The sequence below is a fragment of the Hyaena hyaena genome, unplaced genomic scaffold (assembly GCF_003009895.1).
Source record: "Hyaena hyaena isolate Hyena2069 unplaced genomic scaffold, ASM300989v1 scaffold_80, whole genome shotgun sequence".
Classification (NCBI taxonomy): domain Eukaryota; kingdom Metazoa; phylum Chordata; class Mammalia; order Carnivora; family Hyaenidae; genus Hyaena; species Hyaena hyaena.
The window spans coordinates 1,270,717-1,290,717 of record NW_024080712.1 but is presented as its reverse complement, the minus strand read 5'-3'; the positions used below and the strand labels follow the sequence as shown (position 1 = coordinate 1,290,717).

At 41.6% G+C, this 20,001-nt stretch overlaps 1 protein-coding gene across 2 annotated transcripts in view; it reads right to left on the bottom strand.

Annotated features, from left to right (window-relative positions):
* Nucleotides 1-2,230: 2,230 nt before the first annotated feature.
* Nucleotides 2,231-20,001, bottom strand: part of GLRA2 (glycine receptor alpha 2) — a 179,917-nt gene continuing 162,146 nt past the window's right edge. For both annotated transcript variants that reach the window (XM_039233918.1, XM_039233919.1), the window contains exon 9: nucleotides 2,231-2,796. In XM_039233918.1, coding sequence (XP_039089849.1) covers nucleotides 2,518-2,796 — 279 coding nt within the window. In that variant the 3' untranslated portion in view covers nucleotides 2,231-2,517. The remainder of the gene's footprint in view (nucleotides 2,797-20,001) is intronic.

Here is a 20,001-nt window from a genome sequence, read left to right as displayed (position 1 = left end):
CGTTGGGGTGCCTGGGTGGCTCAGTCAGTTGGGCATCCAATTTCAGCTCAGGTCGTGATCTCATGGTTCATGGGTTCGAGCCGCACGTCGGGCTCTGTGCTGACAGCTAGCTCGGAGCCTGGAGCCTGCTTCAGATTCTGTGTCTCCCTCTCTCTCTTACCCTCCCCTGCTCACACTATCTCTCTCTCTCTCTCATAAATAAGTAAAACATTTAAAAAAAATGAAAACTCATTTCCATGTCTTCATCACTTAAAATGAAATACAAACCTGAATGATAAACAGAACTTTTCTTTTTCAACAGTTGGTGGCATCTATACTGTGATTCAGACGAAGGCCAAAACCACAGCAGATGAATGGGGAGATAATTATTTTCTGATTGGCCCCTATTTTGAGCACAATATGAAGACTCAGGTGGAACGGTGTGAACCTATAAATGATGCTATCAGAAAAGCAGTGGACACAATGAATAAACACGGCTGCCAGGTAAGGAAAACTGACTGACACTTCACCCAGCGAGACCTAGTAAACTGTTGTGCAAAAAACAGACCACCATTTACATGACCTCATAAGAGAAGACTATTTATCTCCTTAGGGAAAAGGACCATATTTCTGAGAAAGATGATGAATTTAATTGTAAATAGGTTACATTTGAAGCACCTTGTGAAAACCATCAGGAAACGTCCAGTAGGGTGATAAGTTTGGCGTTCAACAGAAAGTATAGGACAGAGACGTTTGAGAGAAAGTTATATGTGTTTAAATTGTAATTGAATTATGGCTGTGGATAACATTACTCAGTGGAAGTTTATAGTCTAAAAGCAGGTGTTTTGGGGCGCCCGGGTGGCGTAGTTGGTTAAGCGTCCGACTTTCGCTCGGGTCATGATCTCGCGGTTCGTGGGTTCGAGCCCCGCGTCGGGCTCTGTGCTGACTGCCAGCTCGGAGCCTGTTTCAGTCTGTGACTCCCTCTCTCTCTGACCCTCCCCTGCTCACGCTGTCTCTCTCTCTCTCTCTNCTTGAATGCTGACAAAAACTGAGGACTGATGGATGTGGGGGGGAGGGGGGGATGGGCATGGAGGAGGGCACTTTGGGGATGAGCACTGAGTGTTATGTAGAAACTAATTTGACAATAAACTATTTGTAAAAAAAAAATAAATAAATAAAGACCGAATTCTCCATTTCTAAAAAAAAAAAATGCAGGTTACCCTTGTCATCAAAATTATTTACATTGAAGTGCAAAAATGGAAAGACTCTTAGGGAAGTTTTGTGGCACACTTAGCTTTATTGAAATTGAACAAATATTTTTAATAATCCCTTTACAGCACATGTAAAATTTAATTTTTTCGTTATATTTTTACAGGTTGTCTTTTTTCTGAGTAAGCAAAAATACGTCTTTTATTTGTTTTCTTACTTAAAACATGTAGCCAGGATTCAAACCACGCAGCTCTGGTACCAAAAAGGCAACGGGTTATGAAAATCACAGTACAGTTTTAAAATTCTGTAAGTTAATTAAGGATATTTAAAATGATATTCACTTGGATTGACAGTAGAAATCATGGTCATTTGACATTAGGACTAGTAATTACACCTACAATGAGAGCAGAAATGGTAAGTTCAAGCTAATATGAGCTACACCATTCAGGACACACCATCTCCATAAATACTGTGGCTGAGAGGCTGCAATGGCTAAGTGACACTTGAGCAGTTAAAGTCACATGTCAGTATAGTCAAAGCGAACAAAATACAGTGTGCTGATTGGGATCTAAAATAAAATGGGCATCTATTTTTAAGAGGGTATACTATCAAATCAATTACACAATACACAATTTAAACCCCCAAATTACACCGAGGAAAGGAAAACAATATTAAATTGCACACCTACACGGACAGTAAAGTAGAAATCTGTTCTTTGTGGTTGGTGTTTATTTGTTGTTGTTGTTTTCTCAATCAATAGAAATAAGTTACAACCCACAAAAGGATTTCTCGGGTGAAACACTAATTACAGACATCGTAAAGAACGTAGCTCAGGGTACTTGTTTTAAAAACGAGGCAGCATTTTCCTGAAAAAGTTTGGTCCTCAACTCACTATAGGCTAGTCACTATGGTCAGATGGTAAGCATTTTCCTTCTCTGTGTGTGTGTGTGTGTGTGTGTGTGTGTGTGTGTGTTTTAAGCCAACTTTTCAGTACCAGAATTAGTCAAAATCAAACCAAACCAAATAGCTGTCAAGCACTTGACCTTGCATATCCTGTCTAATTAATACATCATCTGAAATAACAAGGCTAAAGACTATGAAGGGAATTATGCTCACGTGATTCTGTGACACCTTAATTTTGTGCAAACGTTTTCCGTCATTGCCCAGATAACTTATCTTTATTCATGTACGTGCCAGGAAACCTGCCCTCATAATCTTCCCTCCCCCCTCCCATAGTCATCTCCTCTGTCAAAGTGATAGAAAGACAATTTCACTGTGTATTTACAAGCACAACAATTAGGCAAAAAGTCCAGGGTCTGAAGGGCACATCTATTTCTTGTGGACATCTTCATGCCGAATGATCTTGTATGTGATCCAGTAAAAGATGTTGAAAATGAGGAAGGCCAGTGGGAAGGCAGCTCGAGATATCGTGTCAATCCTTTTTGCCCGGTCCACAAACTTCTTCTTGATGGCATCTGCATCTTTTGGGGGTTGTGGGAGCGGGTTGGCAGGTGTGGCCTTGACCGCTGTTCCATCTTTCACTTGGAGGCAGTGACCCATCCCATAACCACTGAAATTAAAACGACTTTCACGAGTAACATCTTCTTCCTGGGAGAATAAAGACAGAGGAAGCACAGATTGGTTGTCAGTCAAATCAGATGGAAGATGCTTAAAATTCTTCAGAAGTAAAAGGAAAAATCACAGTTAACTGGTAGTGTGGGAGGCTTTGGGAATGTGGAATTCTCTTTCAAGTTCATCTCAATTATTCATGGAACAGATACAGTTCATTAACTTTCAGGCTGAGATATTAAGAGTAAGAAGACATTAAGAGTAAAATGACTTTGTGGTCATTTTAATTAATTCACAAACAGAAACACATTATATTCAGCACTGACTTTCCCCAAATCTAGTTTATTAATCCATAACTTTGAATGAACTTTTTTAAAGCCAAGTCTCCAAATCCCAATTTTATACGCTATTTAGAGGAGCATTTGTTCATTGACTCACTCACGCTTCATTCATTCATTCACTTGTTTTCTAGTGTAAACTTTTATCATTGATTCTTTTGTTAGTTTTCTCTACCATATTTAAACTTAGGTCATTTTAGCAGATGTCAGTGGTATTTTGTGTTGATTATTTCAATGTGAATTAGATAAAAGACTGAAAAATTATAACCTCAGGGTAAAGTGCAGATAGCCTTAGTAGAGTCAGATCTCTGGAATCTTGGTGTGTGATTGGGTCAAAATGGTGGAGTCGAAACGGTGGGATTGAAATGACCTGCTCAATAAAAGTTTAGTTCTAAATAGCCATTGGTTGAATCTTCTTTTGAAACTAGTTCACTGCCTTCCACAATACTCTACAACCCCTGTGAGTCACTAAAGGCACTGCACTCCTTATTTTGCCAGATAATAACGATGGTTATATTTCCCAAAACACAAGAGAACTTGGTATTAATTTTATTTCATGAGCGCTTATTGCATATCAATTGTGCCTTCAGCCACATATAAGAGATATACTGAATGAAGTACTTTAAATACTTGTTTATTTATTTATTTAGAAAGAGTGAGAAGGAAGGAGAGAGAGAACCCCAAGCAGGCCCCACACTGGAAGTGCAGAGCCCTATGTGGGGCTTGAACTCGTAAACCATGAGATCATAACCTGAGCTGAAATTAAGAGTCAGACGCTTAATCGACTGAGCTACCCAGACACCCCCTGAGTGAAGTACTTTTAACATGATGTGAATGAGAGCCCAGCTGTCATTCAAATGGTACAAGCAAGGGCAAATTTATATCAGGAAAATCAGGCCAGAACTCTTATAATAAACTAACCATAAAACTACTCCTTTATAAAATCGTCTCCTCAGTGCTTTTATTTATATGGAATTGTCCTATACAAGTTGGTTCAAGATACTCTCATTTCTTAACTAAATGTAATAAGGAATTTTTCATGTAACTGAATTATTGAGTGTTGAGTCTGTGGCAGGCATTTTGCTAGGTACTCAGAAACAGTTGAAGTTGGACAAGAGCCCTACTTGCATGGAGCTTTCAGAACCCATTGGAAGTGTTTAACTTCAAGGCGTTATCATATAAGGAAACTGGCTAAGGAACCCAAGCCTGACATTAGAGTACTTTCATGTGCCCAGCTATATAAGCTCTATAATGAAGACTTTAAATGGACTCAGATTCAAGTAGTGAATCTGTTTTCTTTTCCTTAAAATGTGAATGGTAGGGGGGCCTGGGTGGTTCATTCGGTTGAGTGTCTAACTCTTGATTTCAGCTCAGGTCGTGATCTCACAGTTTGTTGGATAGAGTTCCCATTCTTAGTGCGGAGCCTGCTTGGGATTCTTCTCTCCCTTTCTCTCTACTGCCCCCCACCTCAAAACAAATAAATAAACTTAAAAAAAATAAAGTTTTAAATGAGTGAAGACTTTTAAAATGTGGAATAAACAGATGTATTAAGCATTACACTGTTATCAGAAGACTTATTCGGTCCTTAGCAAGAAAGGAGGCACACAGGTCATGGCGGTGGGGGGGGGGGGGAGGACTTATGATTCACATGGGTTATAGGCTGTCTCGACTTTTTATTACCAACTGGTAATTAGATCTCAACTACTGAGTGAGAGAAGTAGAAACAGTGCCAGTTGGTTTAGTAAAAATAGATACAGACTAGGAATTTGGATATTTGGGTTCTAGGTCAGGCTCCAAGGGTTGTAAGCTGTTGTTGATCTTAAGCAAGCTCTTCATTCTTTAAAGGTCTCAAGGATCTCATACCAAAAATGTCAAGGCTGGACTAGATTTACGGGTCTCAGCTTTGGTTGTTGGGGAACTTTTACAAGTATATGCCTGCCTGCCTCGCCTCCTAACTCCTTGCAGACCAAATGAATTAGAATCTCTAGGGATATTTAAAATCCAGTGACCCTGATGCAGAAAGTTGGAAACCAGTGGCCTCAATGAGCTCTAAGGTCCAGCTCTAAAATGCAGCACCTATTCTATATTATTAGGTCTAAATTTACTTTTTAAATGGAAACTATTCCTCAAAGTACATTTTCCCTTATCTGCCAAAATTTACTGTGATGTTTTTCCTTTCCATATCTGTAGAATCTTGTAAATTGCTGTTCTCACCTCTGTAAACATTTAGAAACTCATGATTAAGTATATAGTTCACTGCCTGCATGAGATAAGATTCTTTTTAAATTCCTGGATCCCTGAAGAAATAGAAAAGGTGGTTAGCTAATAACCTGATTTAGCACACAGACAAAAGAAAACCTAAATACCTACATCCATGTTTCTTTTCAGACTGACTCATTCATGTAGTTTCTATAGTCTTGCCTCACATACTGTGAATGAACAGCTGAAGAGATGAATTCATCCAATGAAGGACCAGAGCTAGAGCAGAATGACACCAGCTTTGGTTATCATTATGTTGTCTGGTGCCCAGCAAACTGTGAGCACTTAATAAATGTTTGTTGAGTAATGAACAAAAGGGAATTTTAACAGTTTTTTTTTCTATTCTCGAAAATACTTTCCTCGTTCAGTCAACAGTACTTCAAATTATGCTTCTGAGCATAGTTACAGCTAATTAAATCCATTCTTTAAAATTCTCCACCACAGAAATAAATTTGTCGTAGGTAGAAATTATCCATTTAATTTTTCATATGCAGGAGAGATGAATGCTAGTTTAAAGGTCTTCTTATTTACCATTATGACTCATTCAATGCATTTTAAATATGGAATCTTAAATTATCCCCATCAAAGGGTATGGTTTTGATGCAGAAAACATAATTGCAACAATTTGAATTTTTGTGTTATAATGAATGACTAATTGCTTTTATAACAGGTTCAGAATAAAATGTTATGGTAATATGGGAGGATTCCTATATGAGGGTAAGATGGAGATGAGCTTGAGTCATGGATAAGCTGAAGCTAAAATAAAGAGCAATCTGTAGGCACAGCTTAGTTGAACATATTAACAGGGAAAATCAGATCTCCCCAGTAAGGAAAGAATCTTATGCATATATTCTCCACTTCTTCTAATTAGCCGGGAAACCAATTAGTTACATATTGCTGCTGACCCACCATCTTCAGTAACTTTGAACAGTAAATACTTCTAGCTTGCTCTGTTCGGTTATGCACTGATTAAATTCCCCCAGAAGATGAATCATCCAAAACTTCAGTATGTTCAATTTCTATCTCCCATCTCTTATGCCCTAGAAAGGAGGAAAGGAGGAAATAAAAGGATTCCTAAAAAACTGGTGTAGGGGAAAGATCTTTCCATCACATTTCTCACCCAGATTCTTTGATTGGATTGAGGCTGTCTTCTGTTGGAACAGGAAATGGCTCAGCTGGGACTGAAGGTTGTAGTGAGGCTCAATCAATACAAGGGCATAATGGCGTCTTCAGCCCTCAGGAAACACTGTGAGTGCAGTGCACAGCAGGTGTTCATCAAAAAGGTCCCCTGAGCTAATGAAGGCTGGATAATGTTTGGTTGTAAGGCCTGCTGACTTCTGTCACCTGGACTTAGGTAGCAGGGATGGCCTTGAGAAATTCTCAAGTCTTGTGGCCTCAATTTCCTCCTTTGTGTCACAGGGACTTGGGAATCACTTCGAATAATAAATAATATCATTTATTGATTATAATTCTGTACCAGGCACTTAAAACTACAATCAGTCCTATCACCAAACTGACCATGGAAATCACATGCTTTCAGGGGAAACTGAGACTGGGCGAAGCCATGTGACTTCCCAAAGTTATATTACTAATGAATGTTGAGGCTGAGATTCAAATCCAGGTCTTTCTGATCCCCAAACTGTGTGATTCCAAAGACTTCTGGAAGTCTTTGATTTTTATGAATTTGTCCCTATCAAACTCCATATAGCTTCATTTAAGATTATGGATGAAGACTCTGACCAAACTTTGCAGAACAACACTTTTGAAGTAAAGTAAACCAAATACGACCCTTGGTTGCTTAATGACATGTGGTAAAATGAATTAAAACTGTCAAAGTATCCTGGGCAGACAGTGCAGAGCAATTTTTCCAGACGAAAAGCTTATCATTGGAACATCTCTTTTTCAGAGCATCGTATTGTTAATATTAATTTTTGCACAAGGAACTTCTGGTATTCATTTTTTGATCACTTGCCTTTTGTGAATTCATATTTCTAACAAATATTCATTGAGGACCTATTATGTGCTGGATATGTGGTGGGGCTAAAGCAGTAAACAAGACGACGGAGTTTCTGCTTTTTTGGAGTTTACATTCTACTGGGGAAAACAGACGGTAGCAAGTAAAGAAATTATGTATGCACACGCACAGACACATTCTCCTACATATACATGGATATATACATATATGTATACACACAAGATTCTACACACACACACACAGATAAATGATGGGTGCTTTGAAGAAAATCAAGGTACGAGACTTAAGAGAGATGAGTGGCAGAGAAATGGATGTTTTAGATTGAGTAGTCAGACAGAACATGCCTAAGGAGATGCCAGGCACTGTGCCATTTGCGAGGGACCCAGTGGTAAGCAAAGCAGATCACATTCTTTTCTTCAAGGAGCACACAATCTTGAGATGAAGACAAACGTAAATAAAATAATCACAGGGATCCATAATTACAAAGTATGATAAGGGCTCTGAAGGATAGTTACAGGGTACTGCGTGAGCTTATTAATGTGGGCTCTGACCTAATCTGGCAGATAGGAGAAGCTTTTCCCCGAGGAAGTGATATTTTGTTAGAGACTTGAAAAATTGAAAAATCAAAGGCATTAAAGATGCGAAGGGCAGAGTTGGGAGTTGTCTGAGATGGGAGGGTTTGCTGCAATGGAGAGAGGGTGGGAAGGCTCCTGGAATGCAGGGGCAAAGTGGAGTGAGACAAGATGTCACAAGTGACCAGGGGTGGATCATATAGGGCCTTGCAAATCACGCTGCCTGTTTAGAGCTTTATTTTCAGAACCATGGGAACCAAAAGATGAATAAGACCTTGGGGTTCTTTGTTTGTTTGTTTGTTTGTTTTTTGCAGGGAGTGTAGAGAATAATACAAGACATATCCTTGAGATATGTACAAAGGTTTAATGGTGGTCAGATGTGCCTCAAGTCTCCAGAATTGGTGAGGGTATCCATGGTAATGTAGCTGACATATACAAGGCAATGTGCAAATCATCTATGATTTCCCTAATCTGGAAAAGACTCTTTAGCTACCTATTGGTTTTTAGAATACATTTCCAGTTTTCCTTTTTATTATTATTTAAAAATTTTTACTTCCCAATGATGTTAAAGAATAGGTAGCAGGAACCCTGGATTTTGATAGCTGATTTCCACTATTGTCTTCAGTCACTGGAGGGTGAGCTCCTGAGAGTACGCTGAGTCATAACCCCGTCCCCTGGTACAGTGCCAGTCCTGTGACAATTATTCAGTAACTGTGTTTGCAGTGATCTGCTTGATTCTGAGTAAAGGTTCATAAAGGGTATGCTCCCTGGGGGAGAGAGGGGGTAGTGATTGTCTCTTAGTTGACCTCTCTCTCTTGGCCAATTGCAGTCCTTTCTGCAGCCTCTGGGTCAATATTCCTCAAAGAACTTTCATCCCTATCCCTCTCACTACAGACTCCAAAGCCTTGTGGCTGACTCTTGATTTTGGCTCAGGTCATGAGCCCAGGGTCTTTGGATCTAGCCCCGTGTTGGGGTCCAGGCTGAGTGTGGAGCTTAAGATTCTTAAGATTCTTTCTCTCTCTCCCTCTGCCCCTCACCTCCCACCTCATGCTTTCTCCCTCTCAAATAAATAAATAAAAAGGAGGTATTTATGGTCTATATATGAGACACTGTCCATTTTTGGGGGTGTTAACTAGCTTAACACTGTTAAGCAAGTGAGCAGCCCAAATAGTGTGAAAATACATAAATTTAGATCAAACTCATGAACAATCTTAGCAAAAAAATGTGTACTTATTTGCAAAGAAAATAAATGGCATAGACAGACATGCCAGAATATGAAGAAACATTTTTCACCTATCTGTCTATTTGGAAGTCAAAATAATAATGCTAGGCAAATAAAAAGTATATATTAGATATATGCAAATATTTTTCCAAATAAATTAGACCTTATCAGTTATTTCCCATAGCAGAAGACTAAGCAATATTTGCATAACATTAAGGGTATCTGAACTGACATGCCATCCAGTTGGGTTTGGTGAAGAGAATGAAATTCCTCTAAATCTTTTGTCGTCACCAAACATCAGTTTTATGTCTTGAAATTCTAATTAATGAAACATTTTCTTCACAGATCTCTTAAATTACTACTTGCCCTGTGGTGCTGTGTATCACTTAACCACCATTACACAAAATCTCCTTCAGTGCCTCAGTCACAAGGTATTTTTACAAGTCTCCATATGAAAAGAAAAGCCAGCTGGGCCTCTTACTCAGGACAAAGCTCACCTCCAGTAACGGGGGAAATAGTGAGCTGGGATTCCAGAACTGATGTTGCCAGAGCCTACAAATGCCTTGCCAGGGGTTGGGATCCAGGGATGGCATTGGGCAACTCCTAGTTACCCAGAGAAACCCATCTTTGTAAGATTTCCAGTGCTGGGTCCTCTTTAGCTCAGGACTTTTTAACTGCAGCACTATTGACGCTTAGGACCAGGTGCTTACTTGTTGTCGGGAGCTGTGTTGTGTATTTTAGGATATTTAGTAGCATCCCTGGCTGCTACCCAGGAGATGCAAGTAGCACCCTTCCTTTCAAGTGGTGACCATGAAAAAAATGTCTCCAGACATTGCCACATACTGTAAAGTCACCCCAACTCAAGAGACCCTGTTTTAGTTGGCCACACATGTGCACGTGGGGAGACTTCATTTTCTAGCCTCCCTTGCACCTTCATGGGGCTACACAACACACTTAGTACCAGTAAGCCCAGTCAGCCCAATCTCCAAACCAAAATCTAGTCACCTTTCACTACCCCCATCAGAATCATTCCCACCAGAATTATTTTAATAGTCTTCTGCCTGGCCCCCTGGCTTCTAGACCCTCCCTCCCAACAATAATATCTATTCTCAGCACAGCAACTAGAGGGATCCTGTAGAAATGTGAGTCAAGTCCTATCTTCATCAGTTCAAAACTCTCCAGTGGGTCTCACCTCACTCAGTAAAGGACAATCCTTGCAATGTCCCCATTACCTCTCAGACCTTAACTCCTGCTCCTCTTCTTCTAGCCCAGGTATCCGCAAACCTTTTCTGTGAAAAGGTTTAGACTCCATGGGCCATACAGTCTTTGAAGTATACGTCTTTTCAATGTATATTTTGAATCTAATTTTCTAAAGTGCAGTACATACTTCACTCTACTTTGGACCATACCTCACCTATAGCACCATATTTTTAATGGACTGAAAGTCATTATTTAAAAGTAATTGTTTGACTTTTGGCTCAATATCTATAAAGCAGAGATATTTTCACTGAATGTCAGCTGTAGTCCTAGAGAGTGGCTCAGAAATCGATAACATGCTGGTGACATTTCGATTCCTCAAGAGCGAGGCAGTGCCTTGTGTCTGGAAATTCTCTCCTCGTAGTGTCTGTCAATTCTGGTCTAGCTAGAATGCTCAGAAGACACCCAAAAATCTAAGAAGCGTGCAGGGGGACATCTTCCATCTGGAGTATGAGCTGTTCGATTATTAACATAGTTTGCTATCTGTTCAGGGCGCAAACAAAGTGAACACTGAGACTGTCTTCAGAGCACAGCCTGGAAGGGATGGGTGATCAGAGGGCGAGCCCTCTGCCAAATGAAAAACAGCAGCAGCAACAAAATCAAATCAAGCATTTACTTGCTTTCTAACTTGGACGATCGTGACTGCACTGCCAAATTCTCCAGACCATTATCTGCTCCAGTGTCTCTCTCTCTCTCTCTCTCTCTCCCCAGCCCCCCATATATACACTTGGTGTCAAAAAGTGATGACTCTATGGGATTATCTCTTGTTTACCTGGCACTGCCATTCCTATAGAAGAGCCTGCCTAAAGCTGGGGAAAACTGCATTTCCCAGAAATCCCTTCTTGATTGGTTTCAGGTCAAGGTTTGTCCATGAGAGGAATTTGAGAAATTTTGAAAGTGGAAGGGAGGCAGAGACTATTATTTTTGGAAGTCTGAGGATGTCAGATGAGGCTGCTTTGTTAGACATTGTGGAATAACATGTTTCTGTGGACCCCCATTTTATGATCTCACTTTTCAGGCTGGATATGGTGGCTCTTCAGATTGCCCTATGAATACCTTCTTTTCGACCCAGAGCTTCAGGTTAAAGTCCTGTCTTCTGACTCTAGCCTTCCAGACCTTCATTCCTCTAGTGACTCTCATATACATATAAACCCTAATTTCTATATTAAACTCCTTGTGCTGGTACTATGTTAGTGTCTCTGTTTTCCTGACTAAATCCAGACAGATACAGATATACAGGGACTCCAGGCTTCTAACTACAAAACACCATTTTAAAGCAAGTTACTATAGTTTTATTCAATTAAGATTTAGCAGCTGTTATAATGCATCAAACACTGAAAGGAAATAAGGATAAAAAAGACCGAGTCCTGCCCTTGAAGTCTCTGTGGGATTGGTGTGTGTGTATGCCGGGGGGGGCGGGGGGGTGTTAGAACATGTAGACCAGTGGTTCTCAACCAAGAGTTATTTTACCCACTAGGGAATATGGGCAATGTCTGGAGACATTTTTAGTTGTCATAATGGGGGAGACGATACTGTTGGCATCTAGTGGGTAGAGGCCAGGATACTGCTAAACATCCTACAATGTACAGGACACTCCCCCACAGCAAGTCATGAATTATCTAGCTTCACATTTCCATAGTGCTGAGGTTGGGAAACACCGACACAGACAAATGATTCCAATATAGTGTGCGATCTGCTGTGGTAAAGGAAGGTACAGACCAATAGCATGGAATGGAAGGGGGAATGTTAGGCTGGAGTAACTAAAGGGAAGTTAGATGACATTGTTTCTCTAATAGCACCTTGAAACGCACTGCCTCTGGAAGATATACATGAGTATTACAGATATGTTACAGAAAAATGATTCCTGTAAAGACAGCCTCATTTTGTTAATGGAGTCTGCTTTTTTTAGTCCAACTACAGAGCAGCTCAAAGGCACGGGTCTGTGCCATTCCAGGAGTTAGTGTCTTTTTTTTTTTTTAATTTTTTTAATGTTTTTTTTTTTAAATTTATTTCTAGGAGAGAGAGAGAGAGAGAGACAGCGTGAGCAGGGGAGGGTCAGAGAGAGAGGGAGTCACAGACTCTGAAACAGGCTCCAGGCTCTGAGCTGGCAGTCAGCACAGAGCCCGATGCGGGGCTCGAACCCACGAACCGCAAGATCATGACCCAAGGGAAAGTCGGATACGTAACCAACCAAGCCACCCAGGTGCCCCAGGAGTTAGTGTCTTTTAATCTTCCTGTATTTTAATCGGGGAGGATTTGTTAAAAAGGACAGAAACCTGCTTCTCAGTTGCTTAAATACATGGGGAATTTCTTTAAGAAATTACTATAGAAAATACTGTAAGAAAATGTCATCAGTCTCCAAGAATAGGGAGGCAGTGCCCTGTAAAGGTAAGAAGCCTGAGCTCTGGACCCAGAACTCCCGGTTTCGAATTTTGGCTCCGCCTCTAACCAGTGCGGAGAGCTAGGTAAGTCACCAAGTCCTCTAAGTGTCTCAGTCTCCTCTGCAGTAAAAGACAAATAACGACACCTTCCTTACAGGGTTTTTGAAAGGATTCGGTGCAATAATACACATGAGGGGCTTATACTAGTGGCTGGTATACAATATATATTCAATAGGTGATAATAACGATGAGGATATTGATGATAATGTGAGCAGGGCTCCCCAGCCCAGGGACTCCAGCGAGCAAGTCAGGAAATTAGATTATTCTCAAAATCGCATGGCTGTTATTCTCTTGCATTTCTACTTTCCTCTTTTCAGCTTCCATTACTTATGCATGTTTCAACTGGGCCAACTGAGCCTCAACCCTCTGGGAGCCTTTTCAACTCAAGTCTTTACTATCATCTAATTAGAGTACTCTTCATTCAAATTCTTGGAAGAGAGAATTTCATGGACTTTTGTCCTTGGGTCATTGGGTAGGAAAAGGGGTAAGACACACCAACAGGATAGCCTTGAGGGCAGCGTAAGGTGCAAGGGTGCTGAATGTCCCTGAAAGCACGCCACTCGAGGAACCATAGAAGAAACAGAGAGAGGCTGGACTAAGAAACAGATGAGCCTGGCTTATGTTAATAGCTCCAAAATTGCTAATCAGAAACAATTGGTTGACATTACGGGGAGACAGAATTCAACTCACTTTGCGGGAGGAAGTTAAAACTCACTTTCAACAACTGTGTGACTAAGCGTGGAGAACAGCAACTTGGAAGGTAATGACTTCCTTGTTGCTATAGATATTCAAGTGTTTAATCATTTGTTGGAGATAGTGGGTACAGAGGTAACGTGTGGGCTAAGCAACTAGATGTCCATTTATGTACCTACTAATTGTGGTAATTCGTGAGCATGTATGAAAATTGCTGAGGTAAGAAGGCCTAGAAGAGCAAAACACATGGAAAGTGTGACCCATGTGCAGGAAAGATGTATCTGATAGGCTGTGCCCTGCTATGACCGTCTGTCTGCTATGATCTGGAAGTTTCTAGTCATTCTGACCCATTTTGAGAAGCCCTTCTCTAATATAATCAAACAAACAGAATATATAAACAAATATAAATATATTATATATATTATATATATATATAAATATAAATATATAAACAGAAATATAAACAAACAGAAACAGTTTGTTTCAGGTGTATTTTCTCTCTCAGTTACCTTTGACTTGCAAAATATTTTATTTCCTTATTTCTTAGGGTTTCATTTAAGCATCAAGCCCCCTGCTGCTGTGAAAATTTGGAAGAAGATTCTAATGTAGAATATATAAAATATAGAATATAAAATAATAACCCCCCAAATAGTAACACATAAACTCACATTAAATAAAGAATTAGGCACTGAACGGATGTATTTTTGGAGGTCAACACACCGTGTTCATGAAGTGCTACCTTTATTCCCTTTTGACAACCTAGAGGCTGCAAGTAGGAATATCAGCCTTCCAAGTAGCCAGCTCTTTCTTCTCTTCCCACCCTCTGCTCAATTTCTGCTGCAAGGAGCTCAGAGGGAGAGGAGTCAATGTTAGTGGCCATCAAGGTTTGGTAAGCTGATTGTCGCCGCAGGGAGCTAAGTAAAACTCAAGAACTGAAGGCTCAATCAATAGGATTGGTTCTATGTTTGGTCTCGCCCTTGATCCCTTCCTCTCAACTTTGAAGAGACATCATGATGAAATCACCCAGGTGTGACCTGGAAAAGCATTAGGAGCTTTGGACAGAGGGGCAGTGGGGCACAGCCTGAGGAAAGAGGCCTCAGTGGGCCATCACTCCATTTTCCACAGCTTTAGAACGGACACATTTCCTGCAGGCACAAAACTATAAACCTGCTTTCTCTGGCCATTCATTGTTTCCTTCTGAATCTGAATGATCCCGATAAGCGGGGTCTTCTCAAATGAATAAGGAATTGTAGATTCTGTAGGAAAATTAGCAGTTACTGAAGCATGTGAGCTCTGTAAAGCATCAGGAGGCACTTTTCTAATGCTTCTCCCAAGGACCAGTGATGCGGCGGAGCGAACCGCAAGCACAATCCATGCGCCATCATTGTGGGTGATCATTTAGTTTTGCAGACCATCTATGCCCTGGCTCTCTTCTGCCTTCCCTGCAGCCATTTGCTAACTAGCACTTTGACTCTAGCTTCTGGCAAGCAACTCTTGCCAAAAGGAAGGAAGGAAGGAAGGAAGGAAGGAAGGAAGGAAGGAAGGAAGGAAGGGAGGAAGGGAGGGAGGGAGGGAGGGAGGGAGGGAGGGAGGAAGGAAGGAAGGAAGGAAGAAAAGAAAAAAATAGAAGGAAGAAAAATGGAAAATAATAGATAAAATGAGGTGGGTTTTTCCCCCCTGGGGTATCTATAGTGTATTTCCACGATTTCCCCTACCCTCTGCTTCATTACTATGGTTACCAGATTTAAGATTTCAGACAGAAACTTGTTGTAGGCCCAGAGGGAAGATTGATTGCAACAAACACGGAAGACAGAGATTGGGCCCAATTTGAAAATAGTACTGCTATCTGTTCTGATTGTTAACCAGTTGAGCTTCTGGTTAATAAAGTGGCTGAAGGTATGTAGCACAGTGCCTGCAATGTAAGGGGGAATCGGCAAAAATTCCCTTTTTCCCTTTTCCCTTTCAAAATGTCAGCACAAAAGTCCCAATCATAGGCAAAGACGAAACCTTGTGTGGTTATAAGAAGATATATTTTCATGGAAAATAGACTTCAGTTCTGGGCAGGCGCCTTTTCTCCCCTCAGTTTGGGTCTCCTTTGAAGGCAGATGTCACACCCAGCTGAGGATGATTCAGCGCTCACACTGCGGGCACAGGTTACTGCCTGATGAGCCCACAGGGTCATGGGCATCCCAGTCCTCAGGTAGAGTGTGGGAGTGGGCTGGTAAGGCAGGGGTGGGGGGCTCTGGGAGTTCGGGTGGGGTGCAGTAGGTAGCGCAAGGGCCACCTACTGTCCCTGCCATCAGACTCTGGCTGCTGGATTTCGTTTAAACTCATTCCCTGCTGTTTCGTTTAAACTCATTGCTGCCATAATCGGTCATGTTTAAGAAGGTGCCGGGCTTTCCCGGGAAATCTGAGAGGTGGCCTTCTATGGACCCGGCATTCTGCTAGGCCCTGAGACTTCCTGCTGAATCCTAGGCTCTCTGTGTACACAGCTTTCGGTTGATTTTCGCGATAAGGTAGCAGTTAATGCTTCAGGTCTTCAGGACTTCTAGGGAGAAGAGCCCCTCCGTTATGAGAGATAAGATCCAGTGTTCAAGGTTTCTGAACTCACTTTTGTGCTTATCCACATTGCTTTCCTCCAGGATACAGATGCAGATCCTGGTGGTGGAGATTGCCAGGCCCTTTGTAATCAGGCCCTAATGGACTCTTAGAGTTTTGTTTTCTTTTGTTTTTTTAATGTTTATTTATTTCTGAGAGAGTGAGAGACAGGCAGAGAGGGAGGGAGACAGGGGATCCAAAGCAGGCTCTGCGCTGTCAACACGGAACCCGATGTGGGGCTCAAACTCACAAACCACGAGATCATGACCTGAGGTGAAGTCAGATGCTTAACCGAGCCGCCCAGGCACCCATCGAGCTTCACTTTCCATCATTTCTCATTCCATATCCTGTACGTGGGAAACTCTGCTACCTCAGTGGCCCAAACTTTTCCACCTCTCGGGGCCTCTACATGTTCTCTTCTTTCTGTCCAGTGGTTCTTTCAGACTTCTGCCTGCCTGCTGACTTACAGTTCCACCTTCCATTCTTAGCTCCAGTGATAGCTCTCTGCAGGGGGCTCTTTCTTCTTGCTTTCGGCCACCTGTTTAGCAGTAGCCACACCTTTTTTATATTCCCTCCTAAATGCTTGCATTTATTAGGTTGCCTTTAAAAAAATTTTTTTTAATGTTTATTTTTGAAGGAGAGAGAGACAGAGCATGAGTGGAGGAGGGGCAGAGAAAGAGGGAGACACAGAATCTGAGCTGTCAGCACAGTGCACGACACAGGGCTCAAACTCATGAACTGTGAGATCATGACCTGAGCCAAAGTCGGACGCGAAACTGACTGGGCTACCCAGGTGCCCTAGGTTGGCTTTTAATAATACAGTTGTGAGTCTTTTGTGCACTAAACAGCGGGCAATTAAATTAATCAAAATAATAATACGTAGGATCATTTTAAAGAGGCAGAGGAGATTTTACATGAAAGGAGAATTTAAATTTACATAAAGAGTTCAGTTATGCTATTCCAGGTAGCCATCAGTTCCTTTTCCTACAGATTTGTGAGTTGGGCTAGAAGTTAGATGCCCGTGGGCTGGATTCTTAAGACGTAGCTAGCTAAGTTTACAGTGCCCCATATAAAAAGTGGCATGACTTCGGGTGACTTAGTGCTGGCCAGTCTTCCACTTTCAGACCACTAAGCTACAAGCCCTGAGTAGAAACCAGCAATTCATTCAACACATCTTTCTCAAGTACCTAGCCTGTGCAGGACAGGCTCGTCAGATTGAAAGATGAATAATGAACAGCCCCTGCAGTTTAGAAAATTTCTAATGACATTTTCCTGAGGGTTAAAAAAAAAAAAAAAAAACAGGTGAAGGAGGGGCGCCTGAGTGGCTTAGTTAATTAAATGTCCGACTCCAGCTCAGGCCATGATCTTGCAGTTCGTGAGTTCAAGCCCTGCGTCAGGCTCTGTGCTGACAGCTTGGAGCCTGGAGCCTGCTTCGGATTCTGTCTCCCTCTCTCTCTGACCCTCCCTTGCTCATGCTCTGTCTGTCTCTCTCTCTCTCTTCCTCTTTCTCAACAATAAATAAACATTAAATTTTAAAAAACAGGTGAAGGAAAGAGAAAGGAAATATTTGATGAGTGCTGGCTGTGTGCAAGGCACTGTTGTTTACATGCATATTCTTGTTTACTTCTAATAGTAATTCCATAAGAAAGGGCTTTATTAGACCCTTTTTACAGATGAGGAAACTAAGACCCAGAGTGATTGGACCGTGGCTCCAAATCATTCAGCCAATATATTACTAGCCAGGGTCTGAATTCAGCCAGCTGGGCTCCTGGCAGCAGCTCATTTCACTATGCCATGCTTCGCTCCCACCTCTTGCTGCATATGATTTGAAGCGAAAATGTGTGTGTGTGTGTGTGTGTGTGTGTGTGTGTGTGTGTGTATTTAAGAGGACAGAAATTCACATGGCAGAATTATTCCAGAAAAGTGTGCTCTAATGAAACATGTTGACAGGGTACTTGGCTGGGATGAAGAAAGCTGGCTTTATGACAGGGATTTTTGCAAGTTTTTTTTCCCCCTCTTTTATCAATCTGTCCTAAAAGACAGGAAGTGTGAAAGAGCATTTGATGATTCAATGATGAATTAAGGCATCTAAGGTCTGGCAGCCAGGAGTTGGCTGTTCGACATTTAACAAGCCTCCTAAACTCTATGAAAATAGCCCTGCCGAACTACTTTAATCGGAAGCATTTTGGGCTTCCTGGAATAAAGTCGTATGACTGTTTAGAACAACTGTTTTACCACGATACCTGTGAGCACGAGTCAGTGCTGTTACCGAAGGTGAAACTCGTGAGCCTGGCCTGGATTCTGTTGGGTGGTATTTCCTATTGTCTCCTCCTTGTGCATATGAACATAGAGTGAGAGGGCACCTTTTCAGTTATAGGAAAAGGTGTTGCATGGGGTTCCCATTTGGTTCCCAATATCAGAATGATAACCTCAGGCCACTGAACAGCTAGTGCTACTCTTAAGAAGACACACACATAAAAAAGTACATAGGATTATTCTATATGATTATGATCTTTCATAATTAAAGTAGATAAGATTTCCTGAAAAACCTCAGCAGCCATAGTGATGAACTTAACATTTCTCATCAAGTGAAAGTTAATTTTATTTAGTGATTTGGGGCATTTTCCCATGCCTTCTTAGTGTGCCTTGTCTTAGACTGTACATATTGCAATATGTGTATATTTCGGGCGGGGGGAAGGGAGAGTTCATGCGGAGGGGGCCAGAGAGAAGGGGAGAGAGGATCTGAAGCAAACTCTGAGCTGACAGGCTGACAGCAGTGAGCCCGATGTGGGGCTCGAACTCACAAACCGCGAGATCATGACCTGAGCCGAAGTCGGATGCTCAACCAACTGAGCCACCGGGATGCCCCACAATATGTATACATTTTTAAAATGGACTATTTGCAATATGTTCTAGAGCAGCACTTCTCAAGTTTCAGTGGGCTGGTGAATCCCCTGGGGATCCTGTTATAATGCAGATTCTGATTTGGTTAGGTGGGGGGGGGGTGGAGTCTGCATCTCTAACAAGCTCCAGGGGATGCTGGTGCTGGTGGCTAGTGGGTGACACCCTAAAAAGCAAAGCTCTGGAGCACTAGTTCTCAAACCCGGCTGCACATTGAAATCACCTGGGAAGTCTTTAAAAAATCAAGATGGTTTGATTTGGTTTCCACTCCCCCAAGATGCTAACTCAATTTGTCTGGGGTGGCATCTGGCCATTGGGAGCTTAAAAGGCTCCCGGGTGATTATAATGTCTGCCAGACTTGTGAACTTTGCTCCAGTCAATTACCTTGTCTCTAGAAAATAGGAGGGCTGGTTTCTGATGTGACTTTTGTTGCTCTTGAATAAATTCTCAGCAGAGCGAAATCAAGTGGGAACATTCGATAACTTAACCTTCTAGTGTTTACACCCACATCAGCTTCTTGAAAAGCAATTAAATTATATGCCTCAAAAAAATCATATTCCTCTTACCAGTGCAAAGAACCATACTTTGGATCTGTTTTTTACTATCTGGTGTAAATAAAAGAAGCTTACATAAAGAGCTAACTTACTAAAGAGGAAATTCCCAATTGAAAGGTTTTTCTGGCTGTATAATCTTTTGGGTTATGCTAGGCTAATTACTCCTGACATGAGCGATATCATTGTTCATATCCGGGTTGCAGTCATGAAGCTAACCTTTTTTTCCCCCTCTCAAAACCGCAGTCCTCTGTGTGCACAGCATGTCTCTGTCCCTTTGATTAGGGTTTCTCAACCTTCAGACTGTTGATATTTGAGCCAGATCATTGTTTGCTGTGGGTGCTGTGTCTTGTACACTGTAGGATGTTTAGCAGCATCTGCGGCTTCTACCCGCTCAGTGCCAGTAGCGCACACAATCTCCCACTATGCACCCCCAA